Source organism: Rhagoletis pomonella, unplaced genomic scaffold (genome assembly GCF_013731165.1).
Source record: "Rhagoletis pomonella isolate Grant_MI unplaced genomic scaffold, Rhpom_1.0 Rhpom_scaffold_00002, whole genome shotgun sequence".
In the NCBI taxonomy this organism is placed as follows: domain Eukaryota; kingdom Metazoa; phylum Arthropoda; class Insecta; order Diptera; family Tephritidae; genus Rhagoletis; species Rhagoletis pomonella.
This window is the reverse complement of record NW_023458556.1, coordinates 77,046,876-77,070,573: the sequence shown is the minus strand read 5'-3', so window position 1 is coordinate 77,070,573 and position 23,698 is coordinate 77,046,876. Positions and strand designations below refer to the sequence as shown.

Genomic DNA, 23,698 nt, shown 5'->3' with positions numbered 1-23,698 from the left:
CTCATGCTCAGTTTTACTTGATCAATTCGTGTTCTCGAGAAAAAAAAATTTCACGATTCAAAAATCTGAGTATAGCCGCCAAATTCTTTTCTCAAAATTTTGAAAATTCTTTGTTTTTTGCCCTATATTTGCTTTGTATGGTATTTTCAACAAAATATAGGCCAAAAACGATAAATGTTCAAACTTTGGAGAAAAACAATTTTTCAGATTTTTGGATCGTGAAAATTTTTTTTCTCGGAGAACACGAATTGATCTAGTAAATCTTAGTATGAGGCATTATTGGTATGGCCAACAGCTATCAAACCTGATATAGTCGCACTAAGGTTTTTTTGTGTTCCACAGTGTTATACAAGGGATACTTTGAGGAATCATATAAGGAATTATACATTACCCAAGTCCACGTATATCCAAGTTCGTGTCATACAGCAAGCATTGACTACTTTTTAAAGTTTTATTTATTTGTTTTTGAAATTGACGACATATTTCAGAATTTGTAATTAATACGTTGTGTTCATTTTAGTAAATCCACTTTTTTAATTGTACAAAATTTATTATATACATACAGTATCGGTCATATCAATAGCAACCCCATTTCAAAGTAATATTATTTCCCTCTCATGTTAATTTATTTATTGCTAAGAATTTGCAACAAAAGTAAAGTTGAATTTCTAACAAAACTCATATAAACCGAATTTTAAAACTTCGTAGAAAACTACAAAAAATACAACAAATTTTCAATCAAAATTCAAACTTTTTTCTCAGAAGTGTTAGAATTTTTTTGAGCACTCAGTTTTATAGCCCCTTCAATTTTAGTCTAATTATATGCAAGTTTGAAGTGGCTAAAAATTACCTTAGTTTTTTTAGAATCGATTAAAAACAAATCGTGTTTAATCGTCTTCTATATAAAGAAAACTTCGACCATATATCGATGGCTGAGTAGAAGATCGACCTATCTCGGCAGCCAGGTCGAAAACGCCCGATATCAGAAAGCTTTTCAACGCCCTATTTCAAAATTTGGCTGAAAAACGCCCTATTTTAGAATTTGATTGAAAAATGCCCTATCTCGGAACTCGGTTCAAAAACACCCTATCTCAGCACATTTTCGAAGTATTTTTATTTGAGATAGGACTTTTTTGAACCGACTAATAATAATAAAATATGTACTATATACATATCTAGTTTCAATATAAAAAAATTTATGTGCACCATTAATTGTGTATACATATCTAAGTCAATATATGTGATATACATGTACATAGATCTACATACATATCGTCGTTTAAAGTACAAAACCATGTATCAATAAATTGCAAAACCGCGTATAGAGATAATGCAAACCCACGTATGCGAGGTTGCATAAATTAATTTCTAGAGAGTAAAAACACTCATATTTCAAAATGGTTATCTTTTTGTAAAAAGCAATCGCATTTTTGGCTAGTATATTTCAGGAAGAATGGATAAGGATTGATCCAAAAACGTGTGTGAGCGAATCCAATTTTTAGCAGCAAATGTCAGTTACGCGGTTTTGTACTTTAAGCGACGATATGTATGTTAACAGGAACGCAGCAATCTAATACACGGGTGGAGCAGGAACGCAGCACAGCAGAAGCATACAAAAAATCTGCAAATAAATGGTTTTTTAGGTTTTTAACAAACGAGAACCTGGTTTCAACTTACTTCAACGTGTCAAAATCACAACGCACACACTAATGCAAAGGCGCAACAGGAACGCAACACTATAAAATACGGGCGGAGCAATATACAGGCGGAGCAGGAACGCAGCACAGCAGAATCGTCCGAAAAATCTGCGAATAAATGGTTCATTAGGTTTTGAAATAACAAAGAGCTCAAATGGAATGGTTCATCAATAAAGTCAAAATAATATGTTGTAACTTACGTGTATTAGCCCTTAATCACAATACCAGCACAGGTCGGTCAGCGAAACACTAAGGAAATTACCTAATAAATGCAAAATTATAACTTATTTGTAAAATAATTCGGTTTTATTACAATACTTACCAAATTTCACGCAATTGGAAAACAAATGTCAGCGAATAAGAACAAAACGAACAACGAAAATTGAATCAATGTAGCTTGTTCAGAATTTTTTCTAATATTTTGGGAAATGTTCAGTGAAAATAGCAAAGAAACAACACAGTTTCTCCTAAGGTAGTTCAAGATGGCGGATTAGAGCGAGAAGTTGCCAACGTATAACACCTTTCATTATTGCATCATGATAGTTGCCTACAAGCGTATATGAAACAGAAAAAATGTCGCCTATAATTCTGGCAGTGAAATTTTATGGAAAAATCGACAATTGTCGCACCTGTCACTTTTATGAAATAGGCCCCAGATAGGCTAGTCCCTCAATCGTTGTCGTCAAGCTCTACTAGCGGTAGCCCCAGGAAGCGTGCAGCCTGAATGGGGTCTGTCCAAAGGGACAGGGGCGTCAGTAGGGTGGCGTTCAGTGGGCATGCGAAGAGATGCTGTGAGTCATGGGGCGTCTCTCCGCATTCGTTTAGAACATCTTCGTTTATTCTGCTCAGGAATGAGTTCAACCTGCCACAGTAACCAGAGCGCAGTTAGGCTATTGTGGTCCGAGTCTCCCGTGGCAGACGAAGTTTTGTCTCGTCCACGTCTGGTGGTTGTATGCCCAGAACGGCATTCACAGGTCGAGAGTCCACATAACTGGAGACTGCCTCGCTATGAATTCCGTTCAAGGCCTGTCGATAAGCTGTCGGGTCCAGAGGTTGTTTGATGAGCCTCTGGACTTCGTCCGTCAGTTCGTAAAGATGCCTCCTAACGTGCCTGGGTGAGGGCTCTTCTGCAAGCAGTTGTCTGTTTGGGTGAGCACGTCTGTGGCTCCCAACTAGAAACTGCTTGCAGAGCATTGTGTTATGCTCCTTAACGGAGAGTATATAGGCCTTGTCGTGCAGGTGATGTTGCGGCGACATCCGAAGGCATCCTGTCGCTGTCCTGAGTGCCGTATTTTGGCAAGTCTGCAGCTTCATCCACTGCGTCCTACTAGTCCCCGGTGACCACACGGGCGCTGCATATGTCAGAACCGGCCGGCGAATTGAGGACATTGTTGCGGCTTTGTACTTTGTTGACAATTGCGGTTGTATGCGCCGAGAAGGAGAGCAGACTGTCGAAGGTTACTCCGAAGATCTTCGGGTTGTTCACCATCGGAATTGGTTCGTCATCGACGTGAATTCCCAGTTGTAGTCTGACCTCCTTCGTCCAGGTGGTAAATAGTGTGGGGCTATTTCTTTTTAGCGCAAAGATTGTGTGAACTGATCGTCTTTTATTTTGTTCAATTCCATGATTTTTTATGTTTGCATTATTTGGTTTGGTTGGCTGTCGCTGTGTTGCAATGGTTAGCAGTTACCATTCCGCAAGGCCTGGGCTAAAGTCTAGTTTCGCACCACCATTCAAAAGAAACAAAGAGTTTTTTTAATAGTGGTCGCCCTCGCCAGGCAATGCCAAACCTCAGAGTGTATCTCTGCCATGAAAATCTGCTTCTCAAAAAAAATACAATCGCCGTTCGGAGTCGGCGTAAAGCTGTAGGTCCCTCCCGTTTGTGTGACAACATCAAGGTGCACGCCACAAATCGGAGAAAAAGCCCGGCCAAACACTAACATATTGTGTAAGCGTCAATCTATTATTATTATTATTCTTATTATTATTAATTACCAAAAGGAATAAGTCAGCATCTTTCCGATATGGCAAATTTGATGCAGTTGTTGAACGAACCGAACTGCATCAATATTACCATATTGAAAAAAATGCTGACTTATTTTCTTTAGTAATTAACCAATTCATTTCGGTTTTTCTCATATTCATTATTTCGGGTGGTCAACCGAAACTGTGCACATACGCATCATTTTGGTGTGCCTTTTTTTTTATATGTATACACCAGGGATGCCAAAATATGCGGAAAATTGTGATCCCGGGATTTCGGGATATTTTTTAAGTAACAATGTGATTGAGGAACGCATACATCACAAATAAAAATGTAAATACCAGGTACTTTTGAAAGTAATGATTAAAAAAAAAAAACAAAAATGTACAAAAACAAATTATCTAAATATGTTTATTCTACTCCATAAAGAAATGTTGAATGGCGATTTTTTTGCCATTTTTTCCCAATTTACTCGAAATTTTGTTAGGGTGTACAAGTCAAACGCACCTCAGAACCAGATTCTGCGGGTCGAAATACATGTTGGTAGGTGGGTCTGGTTAAAAGCACACATCTTTTTTCGTGCCGGTGTTGTTATTGCAGCAAAGCATTCAAAGCGGAGTCTTATAATTTTGACCTGAAGTTGTTACACACAAAACTGGCTGATGAAAAACATATTTCGGCCTCAACATTTTTAGACTCAACAGTCAAAAGGATGTCATAAGCCATTTGAAGATAATGATCCCTATCTCCTCCATTACTAAATATTTGAACTTCTTTTACCAGCACGTCAGAAAAATTATAAGTTTTTCGATTTGAGGAAGTTTGAGAAGATTGATTTAAAAATTGTGTAACTTTTCCTTAAAACTTTGTTTCGTTAATATTAGCGATGCTATGAGTGCATCATTTAAGTTTCAATATTTTTGTTAATTGTAGTCAAAACGGCATTTTACAAAAATCATACTTCAAATTCATTCTTACTATCAATTCGATGTTTTAAATTTTTCGGTATCCCGGGATTAATACAAGTAAATTCCGGGATTTTCGGGACCTCAGAAACACCGGGATCCCGGCATTGGCACCCTTAGTATACACATATTCCTTTTAAACCGAAAGTGTGCCTATGCATTATTTCGTATGCACAGTTTCTATATGAACAATTTCAGGGTGCCGTTATGAACACGTAATGGCGTTTTCTTTTCTGCTGAAAAATGTTGCCTTCGCAGTGCCCTCTACGCACAAATACATACTAATGCTGAATTTCCACAAGGCATTAAATGGCAAAAAATTTTAATGACAAAGTTGTGCATTAAACAATAATGGTGTCATTACTTAAAAAAAAAATAGTCATTAAGTTCACTTCTACATGGCATTTTTTAAATGACACACATTTTTTGTCATTTAAATGCCTAGTGGAAATTCGGCATAAGGATCGGGCAATGAAAAGGCAAAATTTTTTGTAGAAAAAACGCGATATAAAAGGGGAAGGACACTGAAGACGGCTCAACGCTGAACCCGGTTTGTCTTCAAATCCAATTTGACAAGTATGACAATTCCTTAACATTTAAAGGATTCTGTTTACATACGGCTCCCTCAACATTTGCTCAATGATTTTCAATGTGATTGAGGTCGTGACACTGAGACAGTCAGCCATGATCTCATGACTTCAGTAATAACATTTTCGTCGGTTTCACGGAAAAGTAGACTACGAAAAATTCAGTGATAGCCTTGAATATTTTAATATTAATTTAGTAATTGAGACTGTAAATACATACAGCAAAAGCATTATCTAATAAATTTTGTAATTCTGTCCTGTTTTGCACTATAAAACTTGTTTCGTTGTAGAAAAATTAAGGAAAGTTAGCTATTTGCACGCCTTTGCGATGTTCTTCCAATTATTAGGTCGTTCTGAACTTGGTTCTTTCATTACTTTCGCTTTTCATCGATGGATGCCGAATCGAAGATTTTTTTTTATCGCGTAGATGTTTGAAATGTCTCTACAGAAGACAATTAAGGCTATGATTGTAGATTCTGTAGGAGTTCGTTCTTTTTATACAAATTCATATGCACAAAAATATGGGTTGCATATTTACACATGAAAATTTCATAAAATACTGAGTAGAGATTTTTACCTGTGTACATAATGACAATTTTAAAGAAATGGATTTTGTTTATAGGAACATCCGAGCAGAAAAACAATTTTGAGCTAAACGGCAAGCAAGACCTACCGTCCGATAAGGAAATTTATTTAGAAGATCTTCAATACGGCGAAAAAGAAGTTTCTTACCAGGAGTCGGCACAGCAAATCCCTATAGAACCAGATAAAGCGTTGGATAATAACGTACCGGATGTCGTGAAAACGTGTAAACCTGATTCTCTTTCAAGTTTGTCTGTTTTGGAGATAGAGTCGAAGCTAGATGATGCCTGTCTTGATTTTGGCGACGACTTGGAAGATGACGCGATGTCCCTAGCAACATCATGTTTTAAGTACGTATGTCATTGTCTGGCTGACTTCCAAGACGTCAATTGCTTTGCATACGTACAAAGTATAATGTTCCATAACGCCGAACTACAAAATGTTGACAATGTAAACTTTTCCAAAACGCATCCGAAAAGTTATCGAAATGCATGGCTAGAGCAATCAGCGCATCAGAAACAAAGTTGATGCTTCGTTTGTTATTGGTTACCATTGGTGTTTTTGAAAATGGAAAATTCGGAAAGATTGTACATTGCTATATTCCATATTTAAAATATGCAATGTATATGGTTTGGTTGCAATGTGTCGCAACTCTGCATATACAAACAGTTTGAATACCGCAGTATAACAGTTTTCAAACATTGTATAGATACGTTTTGGAAGTCAGCCTATGTTCACAAATATGTATGTATGTATATTTACTAACGATGTTAATCTTTTTTCAGTTCCTCGGATGATGAGCGTTTTACGGAACTTGATAATAATTGTGTTGAGACTTCACCAAATAAAAATAACAGAGAAATGGATACAAAAGTGTTAAATGTGGTTGAAGAGAATTTTTCGGATCATCACACAAATTATGTTGAGACTTTGGAAAATAAAACGAATGAAAAAGATGATACAAAAACGTTTAATATTGAAAATCATGAAAAGTTGGACGATAAGAGTAAGATCATCAAACTAGAAACCACTCATAAGGCTACTGATGTATCAATTGATATTTTCAAGAAGTTTAAAATACCAAAAATATCTTTGACAACAGCAACGACGAAGCATAGCAACCCTGCAGTTACAGCGGCAGCACCTTTACCTATGGTTATACTCCCACCAAATGCATTCAACAGGCAGGCGGTCAAAACGGAACCAGATTCCATGAAAACCGTGAACTTTGAAAATATAACTCGCACTGTGCAAAATGTGTGTGCGGTAACACCATTAACTCTTCAACCACCGACTATTGCTAGTGGCACTGTAGCTATTCCGCATAATGCGCTTAACACAGTCCCACCTATTATTCGGGATATACTGCAGTTGGCCCCGTCTCTTATTGCAGAAAACTCGAGAGATTTTAAAGCACTCAATACGCAGCAAGTTACATTTAACCGCGGGGAATTCGGTGGTAATGGTGGCGATGGTAGAAATTTTGGTCCGCCCACAGTCGTTGTCGCTAAAACATTTGGTGTTACGTGCTTACCTTTCCTGGTAGGAAGATGTTTTACGCTGGCATCCTGTAAATTTTCGCACACATTTCGGGAGCCCGAAACAGTCCGAAATATATTGATTACCTTCTCAGAGGTAGATTTAAACTTAGCATATAGATTTGCTTATAATAATGAACTAGTTTTTCGCCAATATATGCACGAATTCTGCAGGGTATATTTTGAGCGAAACAATCGTTTGAAATTATTGCACCTGGTGCGTGATTGTGAACGATACAAAGGGGGGAGGAGAGCTTTTGATAACGATCTTTCACAGCCTGCAGTACTGTGGTTTAAACAAAGTTAATGCGTGCCGGCAGATCTTAAGCTACAGTCGCGACAGATCAAGACCCACTATAGACGCGTTACTGAACATAATTTTAGAAGCTGATTGGACTATGTTTTGTGACTATATTGAAAAATTTAGCGATATTTCTTCATATCACTTTCGACTAAATGTACTGCATCAGATGGCATCCACAGTTTTGCGCGCAAACGATCAACGGATGACGTCGCTATTCTTTAGATGTCTAGTAAATTTGGATCCTAAGGATGTAGGTCTCGTTCAGTCCTCTCCAATTTTAATGCAATTATTGGAGTTAATAAAGAATGGACAAATTTGCCGATAGATGTACCAATGTGACTGAATTCGTTGTTTACATAAGTAATTCCTTTAATTAAATGTTGAGATTAGCATTATACCTTATATCCAGGTGGATACATTAATTATTTTTTATTAAAGTTCTTAAGACTTACCTCGTTATAAAGGTATGAAAATTCAAAGAATAGAATTCTTGTGTTCATTCTCCACTCAATGTGATTATTACCTTTTGGTAATAAAAATGAATTTACATTGTACTTTACGATAGAAAGATATTTATTTAAAGTATTTCTTACTTCGAACAGAATTGTTATAAAAACTGAATAGAATTAAAATTTATAAACACATATACATCGTATATGGTAAAATCATACAATAAACACACTTAAAAAATCTTCAAAATTGTGTTCACCTTGGGGATGTGTTAGGGTGATTTTACTTAGCGGGCTAAAAATGAATAAGTTCGTACGCTAAGTTACGCAAGCAATTGGTTGTTTTTGTAAAAGCATACAAATACGCTATACGTGAAGAACTCAGCCAATTTTCAACAGACTAAAAAAAAACATTCGTTCTACTCGTTATTAAACGTTCTTTTTTTGAATCAATTCAGGACTAATATGTCCTTTGTTTTATAAAATAGTGCATAAAAGCATAGCCAAAGTTAAAAAAGTAAACAAAAATTGCGTTTGCTGGGCACTTACACACAGATCTTTTGAGTATTCCAAGTAAAAATAATACAAAACCGAGTTAAGTATGCAATAACGACCGCTACATGTTCTTCTAAGTTATGTAAAAATTGCCGATAGCCAGTAGCTCACTAGGACAAAATACGTATTCATTTTTACTATAGGAGTATATTGGCACCTGAGTGGAAGATCGACCTATCTCGGCAGCCATTTCGCAAACGCCCTATCTCAGAAAACTTTTCAAGAACGTCCTATTTCCGAATTTTATTGAAAAACACCCAATCTCAGAATTTGGTTGAAGAAGGCCCTGTCTCAGAATTCGGTTCAAAAACGCCCTATCTCAGCTGAAAATACATTGGAAATGTGCTGAGATTTTGAATCGGCGACTGGGAAAGGGCGTTCTTCAACCAAATTCTGAGATAGTTATTCAATGAAATTCTGAAATAGGGCGTTCTTGAAAAGTTTTTTGAGATGGCGTTTTCGGACTGGCTCCCGAGATAGGTCGATCTTCCACTCAGGTATCGATGTAAATTGAAAACTTCAAAGCTGTTTTTCACGAGTTTTTGTTGTTTTGAGTTATAGCAGTTTTGAAGTAAATTAGCGATATGTATATATATACCATTCGCAAGGTCTTAAGTCTTCGAAACCAGTAAGAAACTTAATAGGTTGATAACACAGGCCCACAGTATATATAGTAATAAACCTTCACCCCTATTGCGAGTGTCGACTAGTAGTAGATAAACAACCATTAGTCGATTTTCGATTAGCCGTGGTATTTTCAAAGTCGCTTTCTCGTTCAATAAGTGAGTGAGAATAGTTTATAGTAGAGATGGGCACGGGCCTAAATTTTCAGGCCCGGCCCGGCACGAGTGCAAAATCAACTTACAAAAACACGCACATGCCCGCACGTTAAGAATTTTAGTGGGGCCCGGCCCGGCCCGGCCCGGCACGACGGGACACGCCCCAGCCCGGAAATAAAAGCCAACTTTTATTGTATGTATACTTATGTACATATTTTTAATTTTGTGTTTATGTTCATACGTATATTTAAGCGAATCAATATTTTACATCAAAGATTTTTATAATATATTTTCTGGGAAGTAGAAAAAGTGGAAGGTATTTTATGTACAGATATGTATGTAAACAAAACTACTAAGTATCATATATTTTCTATAGGTTTCCAAATATTTCTTTTTTTTGCTTTTCTCTTATCAAAAGAGTTTTAAATAAGTACTATTTTTTTTTTGTATAAACACAAAAGCTCATCTAAATTTTTAGTATTAGCAACGAGCTTTTCCGTGCCTTTTCGTGCTTTTCTGAAATTTTACTGAACGCCCAGGCCCGCACGAGTTCGTGCTGACAGCAAATATTCCGGCCCGTACCCGCGGGCTTACGCAGGGGCCCGTTGGGCCCATCTCTAGTTATAGTCGCTCATCCTTCTACAAACAAACAGTTCTAGAAAGATGAGCGATTAAAAACTATTCACAGACGCTTATTGAACGAGAATACGACATCCAAAATACCATGGAAAGGCGATAATCGGATAAGAGTTGTTTATCTACTACTAGTCGACACTCGCAATAGGTGTGCTTTTCTCAGTTTTTCACCAATTGGTCCCCGATGAGTACCTTTGGGTTGTGTGCAGCATTTTCGTTTTGCGCGCACGGCAACACTTACTGTGGGGAATTTCGCCTCACGATTAGAAAAAGTTCTTTTCGAGGATAAAATCCAAGGCGAATTTATATAAGGTGGTGTTACTAGCTCAGCTGATTTTGTGTATGTGTTTCGCCGCACGGCTTCTGATATCAAATTGAAAAATTTTGTTTGAATTTCTACACACACTCTTACAGATTTTGACAGTTTATGCCGCCAAAGCAAAAACAAAATACATGTAAATTTTTGTTTTTGTACTCCTGCTATCACCTTATATTAATTCCCCTTGATAAAATCTATATCTATATATACATAAATACGCCACAAGAAAATTTTCAACTCCCTTTTTTGAGGGCACCGTTCGCTCGATTTCAATGTATGATTCATTTAAAGGATATAACTTCCTCTAATCCAGAAATGTTAATCCCGTTACATAGGGGGGCGTGGCATCAGACATGCAGATAAAAATTTGAAAACCGATATATTTCTAAAACCAATTACGCTGAGGAACTGAAACTTAGCACGGATACATAAATTGTAAATACCCTTCTTACGACGAAGTGGTAGGTATTGGCACCTCCCAGAGATAACTCTGGGACCGCTTATGCTAACGTCCTGAAATTTTACACAGCTGTTTATGCTATCAATAACGAACTTAGGCGAAAAGTGGTAGATATGGGAAAAGCCGGTGTGGCGCAGGGATTGGTAGCTATCCTGAAAAATCCTATTTATGGTCAGATTAGCTTCGTCTTTAGAACACATAAGAGCAACATAAAATTTGGTGTAACTTGGTAGCCCACTCATGTGATGCAAAAAAAAAAAGGGCTTTAGGCCCAGTGTTGACAAAAACCCGTGCAAAACCGCCGTTAGAGAAGGAAATATTATATTTTATTTCGCTCCTTCGAGGTACTTTCTTAACCACTACCGATTCTGATGAAAAGAAAGAGGAGTTTATGTAGATGTTGGAAATTTAATTTTTAACCTTCCGAGGGGCTCTCAGACCTATATAATCGAAAAACGTATTTACGGTCTGATTTGGTATATGTTTAACATATTAGTCAGTGAGGAACCGTTAGGCATCTCATCTTTACATACAAATACATATGCATATTTTTTATAAATAAAAATTGAGGTTCCTTTCTCCGTATAATTTCGAAAGCTACTGAACAAGGCGAATTTATACAAGGTGATGTTAACAGAACAAAAACAAATATTACAACAACAATTTATACGCTCCTTGATCAGTACAAAGCCAAATTACAATAAACACATGATTTTGACAAAAGGTACAAATTCGCCGTGAAATCAGCGGATCCGATAACACCACCTTGTATAGATTCGCCTTGCTACTGAAGAAATTTATTTTCCTGTAAATTCGCCATAAATTTTGGTGGTGGACTTCAAAATCGTCATTCGCATAAAGGAGTCAATATTGGTGACAAGCAAAATTCAAAAGTGTGTAAAAAAAGATGTCGAATTCGACAACCGGGCGATACATGTTTATATAATTATTTGTTATTTATGAACAAAATGTAGGTATAATATCAATGCTTAATTTAGAATAATATCAATAATTAAGTACATAATTAACGCTTGTGTTTCTATAAACTGGAAAATCCAAGTCGTAATTATAGCACTGAATGGAGTTTTCTTAAATGTAAGTTTAAAATTAAAAAAATATCCATTGTATGATATATTTTTATGAAAAACGTGAATTTTGTGTTATTTTGTAAATTTATCAAGTATCAAGTACCGGAATGACTCAGGCTTTACCCGATCAAAGGCTGTTGTTTCGGCGATCTAACCCCGTTTAGGTCGGCGAAATCCATCAAACGTTGTTCGATACTAGGGCTACATCTGCTCCGTACCCTTCTGCTCAGGGCTGGCATAGAGTCCAACCCAGAGCCAGAAATTTACACTTGCGTATGCCAGAGACGACTGCATGGAAACCACCTCGGTCAGGTGCAATGCCTGTGGCGGGTGGAGTCACCTCCGTACCGCCTCCACGGCAAACCACCACCCGCCCGTGGAGCACAGAACCAACACACCCACACCCCAACACAACACAGCAATAGACACACAAACAAACGGTGACAGGTAACAAGATCAACGGAAATAAGGTCAATTGACTTTATTTCCCACCCTGGTGCGAAATAAAGTCAATTGACATTATTACCTTTTCAAAAGCGAAATAAAGTCAACAAAAATTTGGAAATAAAGTCATTGACGCTATTTCCTCATTCAAATGGAAATAGCGTCAACAATGCTTAAAGTATGTCGATTCATAGAAAAAAATGTTCTTACAATAAACATTGCCCCGTAAGTGTTATTTTTTAATAGATGGCAAAGGTTATTCCCAGATCCTCAGTGTGGTGATATTAATCCACACACAATCAAGAACTACCACCAATTGATTTTATTAAAAAAAATTAAATTACGAATATGTAAAAACACGATGCGAAAATCTAAACGCAACGCACAGCTGGAATGCGAGAAATATTTGAAAAAAGAGAGTAGAAATATCCAGAACTGGCAAAACATGTTTCGTTTTCACAAAAATAAAGCGAACACTATTAAATTGTAGAAACCGTCCATGTCCAAAAACCCCGGAGGAACACTGAAAGAATTCTGTGTTTTAAATTAGCATATTTTGAACGAATTCGGAATGTCTAAGGTGGAAAAGAAACCAACCTTTCTATAAGGAAACAATTATAGAAAAGGAATTTTCTTACACTGTATTCATGTCTCCGCCAGCAATTTGTGACATCATTTAAAAGCAAGGCGAACGACGACACTATTTATTAGATGGCACATTCAAGCCAATGTGCCAAAATGCGGGTATAAACAATTATTGATTTTTTAATATCGGAACCGAGATCATGTAAATTAATTGATTGGTTTTCACACACTTTTGAAACACAAATTATATGCTTTTTTACTGCAGACAAGTTGTTGCCAAAACACAGCAGAAATCTTCCAATCAGGGCTGCCAACTATCCTTAGTTATGAGGTGCCATATTGAGGATAAAAAAGTGCCAAAATGTGCTAAATAGAAAAAGAAAAGTGCCAAAAAAGGTGCCATTCCTTTTAATCATTCACATTTAGCAATAAAATAAAGCTACATTTTCCAAACAAAAGTGCAATGATAAAATAAGATAAACCAGTTGTATAGCCTTTATAAATTAGAAAATTTTAGTTGAGAAATAGAAGTGCACGCAAAGGATTTCACAAAAATGTATTGAAATGTTATTTTTTTTTTACAAAAGTGAAATTGAAAAATTAAGTGCCATTTGAAGTAAAATAGGGACAAATGGCACGGTTTGAGCCAAGTTGGCATCCCTGCTTCCAATAACTTACAAATATAAAAATGTGAAATATCGAGGGCTTGAATTCATAGGGGGTATATCTGCAATTAGCACAAAAACTAATTGGTGATTTTAGAAACCATCTGGGACTTATTACCTGTCGTTATATAAGGTAGCCGTAATATCACCGATGACAGTTAAAGCTTAGGTGGATTTTTATATCAGAATCTCATCTTTGTGAAAAGTGTGCAGATAGAGGGTATTCTTGAATATAAGCCCTCGATGTTTAAAATATATAAAAATTTTATTTCAATGTATACAAAAAATAAATCTACCTGCGTTACAGCACGGAGCGTGACGGAGAAGGGGGGGGCCAGGGGGGCCGCGGCGTAGCGTGACGTGGTGTGGCGCGCGGACGCGGGCCGCCGCGAAGCTAAGCAAATTTAATGTTTGAAAGAGCAATAATGTCAATGGATTTTATTTCGCTATTAAATAGGTAATAAAGTCAATTGACCTTATTTCCGTTGATCTTATTACCTGTCACCAAACAAACACAACAGCACCCACACACCGGCGCCGGCAACTCCTAGTCCCTCCAACAATCCGCTCGGTTTGTCAGTCCAGAATATGCCGTAACGTGACATCAGTCAAGTGCAACTCCTGCCTTGGCTGGTGCCACTTTAGGGCATGCTCAGGACTTCGCAACACGCGTGATTGGACGAGTGACTATGTGGCCCCCCTGCTGTGCTGCCCAGTCGCATACCTCCCCCGCGACGCCGCCAACCACCCCCACAAGGCAGCACCCCCTTTTACAGCACATACAGAGGGGAGCCGGCAGGCAACACAACTCCTTAACTCCACACATCACAATTGGTCTTCCAAGGCACACAAAGGTGCTACAATTCAACTGTAACGGGCTTCAGAGCAAGATCGAGGAGATAACTGTCTTCATGATAAGGCAAGGAATATTAATAGCTGCGGTCCAATAGACGAAGTTGCACCTGAATTCAACCTTGTTGAATACAACCGCAATTGTCAACAAAGTACAGAGCCGCAACAATGTCCTCAAGTCGCTGGTCGGCATCACTTGGGGCAAAGATAAAGAAACGTCGTTGGCAACATACAAGGCGATTGGCCGGCCGGTTCTAAACTATGCAGTGCCGGTGTGGTCGCCTGGGATTAGCAGGACGCAGTGGATGAAGCTACAGACCTGCCAAAATACGGCACTACGGACAGCGACCGGATGCCTCCTGATGACGCCCCAACACCACCTACACGACTGGGGCCAGATGCTCACAGTCAAGGAGCATAACACAATGCTCTGCAAGCAGTTTCTTGAGGGGATCCACAGACGTGGTCATCCTAACAAACAGCTGCTGGCAGAAGAGCCCTCGCCAAGGCACGTCAGGAAGCATCTCTATGAACCGACGGACGAAGTCCAGAGGTTCATTAAACAACATCTGGACCCGTCAGCTTATCGACAGGCCCTGAGCCGCACAGGGAATCGGTCTCAAGTTATGTAGACTCCCGCCCTGTGAATGCCGCTCTAGGCACACAACCACCTGACGTGGACGGAACAGAACTTTGTCTGCCTTGGGAGACCCGCACCAAAATAGCCCAACTTCGCTCTGGCTATTACAGCAGGCTAAACTCATACCTCAGCAGAATTAATGAGGATGTGCCCAACCAATTCCCGGCATGTGGAGAGTCGCCACATGACTCTCGGCACCTCCACATGCCCCGAGAACCCCACCCAGCTGATGCCCCTGTCGTTATGGACAGGCCCTGAAGGCAGTTTAATCAGATTTTTTAGAATTTTTTTTAGTACGCAGTTTTTTTAAATTTCAGTATAATAAAGGGCAAGTTTAAAGTAGCTAGGTAAGTGTTGATTTTTGTAAATTTTTTGTTCACGCATTTTCTTCCAAAGTATGTTGGAAAACTTTTTTGTATCCATGTCCGCAACATCTTCCACAAAAAAATTTCGAAAAACAATAATTCCTAGTTATTTAGTTAAATTTTTACTAACATGGTTTTTGTTAGATGTTCATAAAAAATTAAGAAACATTAAATAAACGAAAGGGAAATAGCCAAAGAATGCTAAAATGGCGTTACTGTAAGTATTAAGTCTGTTCCTTTGAACTTCGGACTAAAACCTGTGGAACTGTCAAACTACAACTTTACGCTCTCAAAAGAGAGTAAAAGGAGAACAGATGCAGAAGTGCATAGGAACGCAAAAAGCACTATTTCCTGTAAAAACGTCAGACGGTTTGTTTACATGTCATTGGTACTACACTGATTTGGCTGAAATATCACTAATTAATTATTAAAATCTATACATATTTAAATATTTCGTTGTTTACTTCCATTTTTTAACAAATATAAGGTTCTTTGCTTTCACCGCTTTCTGTTTTTGTTTGCACATGTAAATCAGCTGATCGTTTGACACTTTTCATGAACTTACAGGAAAAAAATCTCCGGACTAAATCCTGTAACTTCTGACTAGGAACAGTTGCTCAGTTACTCTCTCAAATGTGTTCCCACTTACAGGTTTTATGTCAATAGGAACGACTTCCTGTAAGTTCTGACTAAATCCTGTAAACCGGACTGCTATTGGAACAGACTAATTATTATCCTTGAATCAATCGCTGAATTCCTAAATCCTTCGGGCTCTTCACTGGATTGTTAAATTGTTTACGTTACAAAAATACTTTTATTATTAAAAATCTACGGTTACTGTTTATTAACATATTGTATTCAATACAACACCTTTATAGTCAGTAGGAGCTACATATTTTTACTACTATGAGTACAACAAAGAAATGTGATTTCGAATAAAGCACTGCAAATATACCAGCAGAAATACTCTTCACATGTGTACATGAGTAAATGGAACATATATTTTAGAATACTTAAAAAGATAGGAACAAAAAAAGAGAACATCATAAATTTGAGGAATTAAGCAATGTTACTCAACAGCGCTCTGCTACATAAAACACTGTTCCGCTTTTCCAGAGTACTTGAGTATGTTGATTGCATTCAGTAGTATTTGAAAACTTCATAGGAAGTATAGGAATACTTATGAAGTTTTATCTTTTAAAATGTTAGCATTTAACATAATGTTAAGAAAAGACGTACATTTTCTTTTTATTCCAATATATACTAAAAATATTGTTTTACATTTCTCGCCGGACCCTTCAATGTTTGCAAAAAAGTTCGAATCTTTCATACATATACATGATTTATGTACATACATATTATGTAAATTTTTTAAATAACAAAAAATGTGTGCATTTTTCCGCGACCTGTCCATATGACAAGTTTTTACTCTCAAATTGATATTTTCATTTCCCAATACCAGGCGCTCATACATGAGAAGTAACTTTACCACGACAGCTGGTTCTACGTACCGGAATGACTCGGGTTTTACTCGACCAAAGGCTGTTGTTTCGGCAATCTAACCCCGTTTAGGTCGGCGAAGTATCTCAGAAGTTGTTCGTCCGTAGGGCTACATTCGCTACGTATTCTTCTGCTCAGGGCTGGCATCGAGTCAAACCCAGGGCCAGAAACGTACACCTGCTGTGTATGCCAGAGACGACCACACCACAACTCCACCTCAGTCAAGTGTAATGCTTTCGAGGGGTGGAGTCACCTTAGAGTCTGCTCAGGATTACGGACACATCGGCAGTGGACCACGTCGTATGTGGCTCCCTGCTGCTCAAACAGAGCAGCCTCCACGGCTAACCCCAGTCCACCTGAGCAGCCCCACACAATCACCACAGCACAACAACATAACACAATAGACAATATCACAACCTCGACAGACCATAGAACACACAACCGCACCACTACCCACACGCCGCCGCCAACAACTCCTGGTTCCTCCTACAACCTGCACGGTATGTCAGACCAGGATATTCCGTAATGTGACATCAGTCAAGTGCAACACCTGCCTTGGCTGGTGCCACTTTAGGGCATGCTCAGGTCTGCGCACCACGCGAGATTGGACGAGGAACTTCGAGGGCCCGTGTTGCGCTTCTCGGTCGCAGATCTCAACTACGACGCCACCCACCACCACCACAGGGCGGCAACCACCTCAGCAGCGCACACAGCCAACGGCGTCACGGCCACACACATCTCTCACACCCCGCATCACCACACGTCTCCCGAACCAGATGAAACTCCTTCAATTTAACTGTAACGGGCTACAGAGCAAGATCGAGGAGATAACCGTCTTCATGGGAAGGCATGGTATATTGATAGCTGCGGTCGAAGAGACGAAGTTACACAGCAATTCAACATTGTTGAATTGTGCCGGGTACAACGTGCACCGTCGAGATCGCGAGCGAGATAATGGTGGTGGCCTAGCGTTCATCACGCACCACACCGTGCAGTATCATCTTATTGAAGCAGACATCGACCGCAGGGATACCCCCCTAGAATGTCAGGGCATTGCTATCCGGTCAGGCGATGTCGAGCTCGAAATATTTAACGTGTATATACCCCCTGTCACCTGCTGCCCGCCAGGATATCACCCTGACATAGGTGCGCTCCTCAGAGGTGAAAACCGTATGTTAGTAGGTGACTTTAATGCGCACCACGATCTTTGGCACTCAAGCCTGTCAAACGATCGTAGGGGAACTGACTTGGCTGAGCAGATAGACGATTCGACATTCTGCACAATGAATGACGACGCACCCACCAGGATTATGGGCAGCTGCTACAGCTCGCCAGACATAACAATAGTCAGCGCTGGTCTGATAAACAGCATATCATGGCGACCTATGCTGACTTTGGCATCAGACCATCTGCCCATAGTCATCTCGATCGATAACCGGTTCCGCGGAACACCGAACCTATATCAACTTTTCTAAAGCTGATTGGAAAGGCTTCGCGGAATTTACTGAGAGCACCTTCGCTGCGCTCCCCACACCAACCGACGTCCGTCCACCTTGGTGAACGTAAGTTCCGCAGGGTTGTCACTACTGCTGCAGCTCGCTTCGTACGGGCAGGATGCATTACGGACCCACGTCCAAACTTCCCTGCTGAAGCGGCTGTTCTAGCCGATGAGCGTGACAACCTTCGTCAGGCCGATCCCGGAAATCCCCGTATCAGATATATCAACGCGGAAATTCGGCAACTAGTGAACGTAGATAAGCGGAAGAAGTGGGAAGAGCATCTGAAGACTTGTAACTTCATCTCTGGTGTGAGTAAGCTTTGGTCAACCGTGAGGTCACTGTCCAATCCGACGAAGCACGACGACAGAGTCGAAATTTCTTTCGGCGACCATGCTTCGTCGGACCCGGAGCGATGCGCGAGCTATTTTAGCCGGCAGTTCATACTGCATCTTCCGGTGGACAAAGACAAGCGTCGAGTGACAAGAAGGCTGCACAAACTCCCAACAACCTGTGCCCCCCTTGCTTTCACTTGCGGTGAAGTTCAGGTGGCCATCGGGAAAGCGAAAGCCTCCAACGCCATGGGTCCCGACGGAATATGCATGCTGATGCTGAAAAATTTGGGTCCACTCTCATCATCACAGACATCTGGAAGGTGGGGAGAGTGGTCGCACTGCTCAAACCGGGGAAACCTGCCAACAAAGGAGATTCGTATCGACCGATATCGCTCCTTTCCTCGGTAGCGAAGACACTCGAGGCCTTGCTGCTCCCGTATTTCACGAACCACCTGACCCCAGCGAAGCATCAGCATGGTTTCCGTAAAGTGCACAGTACAACAACAGCACTTAACGCCATAAATACTCAGATAACTCGTGGCCTTAACCGTAACCGTCCCTGTGAGAGAACGATTCTAGTAGCGTTGGACTTGTCAAAGGCGTTTGGCACTGTCAGGCATTCCACGCTACTAGAAGATATAGAGGCCTCCTCTCTCCCACAGAGGCTCAAACGGTGGTCGGCAAATTATCTGAGTGGTCGACACTCGTCGGTAGTGTTTAGAGACAAATCGAGTAAACTCAGAAAAATTAAACAGGGGGTTCCACAGGGTGGTGTCCTTTCCCCGCTACTGTTTAACTTTTACATTTCAAAGCTCCCTCAACCACCAGAGGGGGTCTCGATTGTCTCTCACGCCGACGATTGCTCGATCATGGCGACTGGGAATGGAATTGATGACCTGTGTTCGAAAGTAAACGGGTATCTCTCTGATCTTTCTCGCTTCTTCACGGCAAAGTGTCTAGCCGTCTCCCCTACGAAATCCTCTGCGACTTTGTGCACAACCTGGACGAAGGAGGTCAGGCTACCGCTGGGAATTCACGTCGATGATACACCAATTCCGACGGTGAATAACCCCAAAATACTTATAAAAAGCTTTATTTTGAAGATTTATTACAAGTTTATATTTCTACGCTTATAACCAATGTTCCTTTTCGATTATATTAAGCTTACTTTCAAGCGTTTTATAAACAAAAAATCAACGTTTTGTAAGCTTAATGTTTATAATTGAAAACTTCGAAAAAACTTTCTTTAAGTTTATTTTGCTTGTTGGGTAGGGAAAGCTTGCTACTTCATATGTATGTGCGCCTGGTATTGGGAAATGAAAGTATCGTATTGTACAAATAAAAATTGGTTCTCTGTATAAAATGAGTCCACTTTCTTTATAAAAGTATGCTGTTGGCTAAATATTCGGAGCGCCCTACATTATTTCTCCATGTTTGCTATTTAACATAAGTGTCAGCTCCAACATTAACATTATGTAGCACTAAACGAAAACTTCCAAAAATACTCAAAAAATACTTGTGAAGGAGCATATTTTTTGTGGAAGTTTAACAGCATGGTACTGCTGATTTATGTCCCTCTTTTTTTTCGGAACATAATTTGTTTGAGTACTTTTTTTATGTATACAGCGCTCAACATCTTCACTTCTCTTCCTTCCATGCCCTCTTTGTTAGAGTATGAGTAGTTTACATATTTGAAAAAAAACTTCACAGTGAAGCAAACTGAAATTCGGACTCTAGTCACAAACATGAATCATACACACATACAATAGTAATTGCTATGAATTGCTACTGTATAAATTCAGGGCATTTGCTTGGAGACTCCGTTGGTTATGGGGGTCATAAGTTCAGCTAGCACATTCAATGGTCTATTTCCCGGAGCTGCTCCAACATGATGAGTCACATGCGACTGCCTATGGCTACAAGCTGGATATCAGAATATTAGAAAATTAATAGCAATCACCTATTAAATATAAGAAAAGTGTTTGTTTACAAAATTACCTTGCCACTCTACCATAGTACGGTTGTTAGAGTCCGACCGATTCCAATTTTTTGACGTAGGATTCGTCTTACCTTTCGATATGGAGGCTATGCTCAAAGACAAAATTCCAAACCTATCGACAGATACATTTAGTCTGTTCCAATAGCAGTCCGGTTTACAGGATTTAGTCAGAACTTACAGGAAGTCGTTCCTATTGACACAAAACCTGTAAGTGGGAACACATTTGAGAGAGTAAATGAGCAACTGTTCCTAGTCAGAAGTTACAGGATTTAGTCCGGAGATTTTTTTCCTGTAAGTTCATGAAAAGTGTCAAACGATCAGCTGATTTACATGTGGAAACAAAAACAGAAAGCAGTGAAAGCAAAGAAGCTTATATTTGTTAAAAAATGGAATTAAACAATGAAATATTTGAATATGTATAAATTTTAATAATTATTTAGTGATATTTCAGCCAAATCGGTGTAGTACCAATGACATGTAAACAAACCGTCTGACGTTTTTACAGGAAATAGTGCTTTTTGCGTTCCTATGCACTTCTGCATCTGTTCTCCTTTTACTCTCATTTGAGAGCGTAAAATTGTAGTTTGACAGTTCCACAGGTTTTAGTCCGAAGTTCAAAGGAACAGACTAATTTCTGTAAGTAACCGATTCGGTTTCTGTCCTAGGAACAACGGTTAATATTGGCTTGTTTTGGGGTCAATTTTGAGCCTTTAAAGTGCTATAGCAACTTATGATTTGCTGATGTAACTTTCATTTTCGGGATATAGGTTCTTTGGGGCAATAGAAATATTATCGTGTACAAATTTTATATAAATTCAACAAATATCGAGCATTTTAAGGCAAACAATTGTTGAAAAAATTAGCAAATTTTTTCATTACCAAAATTCTTGAAAACCGCTCGAATCATTTTGTTTTTGTTTTCCTTAATCAAAAATTCAAGTTTTTTTCCTTTCGTTTGGTATATGGGATGTATTGGTTGATATCTTCTAAATATGTTTATTTTATTCAAATACATATATGGGCATATATGATTTTCCACACAAAATCACTTCATCATTTTGCAAACACGTGCATGCATTGGAAGTGAGAGAAGGAGACAACCCTACAAGACGCGATTGACAGAAACTCCAACACATTCACAACGAAAACTAACACATATGCAAAATTGTATATGTCAGTTTGGCTCTGTAGGGAATGACTGTCATTTGATCGATCAAGTGAGTGGCAATCAGTGTTGCCAGAACTTTTTGGGCCGACCGGCTAGATTGGCAAAAAAAAGCGGCTAAAATGTCATCTACAGTAAAATTATGGCAGCATTTTTCTTCACGTTTTAAACCGTATCTTATATATAAAATAGCGTTTAACGTTTTAACGCACATTGGATTTCTTTGCTTAGTTTTTATTATATTCATTGAACTAAATATTCGCTCTACTTCTGCATTACTTATAGGGAAAACAAGAAAACTAAGTTGCAAAGGTCAGCAAAAGGGTTTTCTCCTAGGGCATTTCGAAATTGATAAACTTCGGCCCAAAATTTTACAGTTGAGTCTAAATTACTCCAGGTATGTAACGTTAACCGTTGCCATTGCATCTCTATGGATATTTTTTTGTCGGCATTATATTTGTGTTTTTGTTGCTGCAGTTGAACAAATACTTTTGGTTTAATTACTCTTAATGCATTTCCAACCGAAAAAAGTCATTTTTTTTAGTTTGGCAATATTTGTAGGGAGGCGTTGGCGTATTTCCTTTATTAAAGTGATAATAAAATAGCGACCATTTTCTCGAATTATTTTCTCGGCTTCGTGGTCAAAAGCGTTTGTGCTTACTTTTGTTTTTAAATACTCTTCAAAACTGTGATAAAACTGAGGAAATGGAGCAAGGTATGGTTCCAACGGGGAGCATATAGGATCAAATGTGTCCGCGCTAATAACCACTAGGCAGCATAGATGCGAAAGTAAAACATTGAGTTCATTAAAAATCTTCATTGGGTCTGCATTATTGCTTTCGAACAACTTGTTTACTTTTTGCACCTGAAAATTAGGCAAATAGTAAAATCGGCTAAAAACGGCTAACTTTTTTTTTACAAACCGGCAAACAAATCGGCTGCCGGCTAGATCAAATTTTCTCCGGCTAGTTGCTATCAAAACCGGCTAAATCTAGCCGGAAAATGGCTAAAATGGCAACGCTGGTGGCAATGCTGATAGAAGTAACGGTTGTTGGTTGCCATAGTAACCGCAAGATTCACTAGGGCTGCATTTTGTGCTCAACAAAAGTAGTTGTACCTACCAAATAATGTCGAGTACTGAAGTACTTGGATATAATTTTGAACTTAATTAGTTTAAACGATAATTTTATCAATATTCGACCATCTCATAGCAAAAGTAAGTAAAAATAAAAGTTTTTATTGTGGTATGACATTTTTTTATATATAAACGTAATAAATAAAACCGTATTATAAAGTTCTTGGTACTGAAGAAGCTCAAATGCGCACATCAACAGAAAAAAGAAAGACGCAAAACGAAAAGATGCTCAAAACTCAAGCTGCTGTGGAAAAATAAATATAAGTTTTATAAAATATTCAATTTAAAAAGAAGAATATAGCTTTTAATAACGCCATGAGCAAGAAAAACTGATTTACGAATCCAATATTACAAAATTTTATCGACATCGCCAGTTCTCTACCACTGCAGTCCTATTGCGCTGTGGATTTAATAGAAACAAAATTAAAAGATCCAGAGTATGCATAATCCATGGTAATAAATTATATTATGGAATACATATTTCACGTTCTAATTGCTGTACATAAATTTTTCAAAAGGTCACTTATATCATAAAAATAAAAGGTGTGTTTGAGGACGTAGCCAGCGGTATTA

The 23,698-nt window shown here is 38.8% G+C and overlaps 1 protein-coding gene across 1 annotated transcript in view; it reads left to right on the top strand.

Moving 5' to 3' along the window:
* LOC118734091 overlaps positions 1-8,350 on the top strand; it is a 56,420-nt gene extending 48,070 nt beyond the window's left edge. Inside the window, 3 exon segments of the mRNA XM_036463796.1 lie at positions 5,857-6,166; positions 6,602-7,607; positions 7,609-8,350. Coding sequence (XP_036319689.1) covers positions 5,857-6,166; positions 6,602-7,607; positions 7,609-7,983 — 1,691 coding nt within the window. The 3' untranslated portion in view covers positions 7,984-8,350.
* Positions 8,351-23,698: the final 15,348 nt, after the last annotated feature.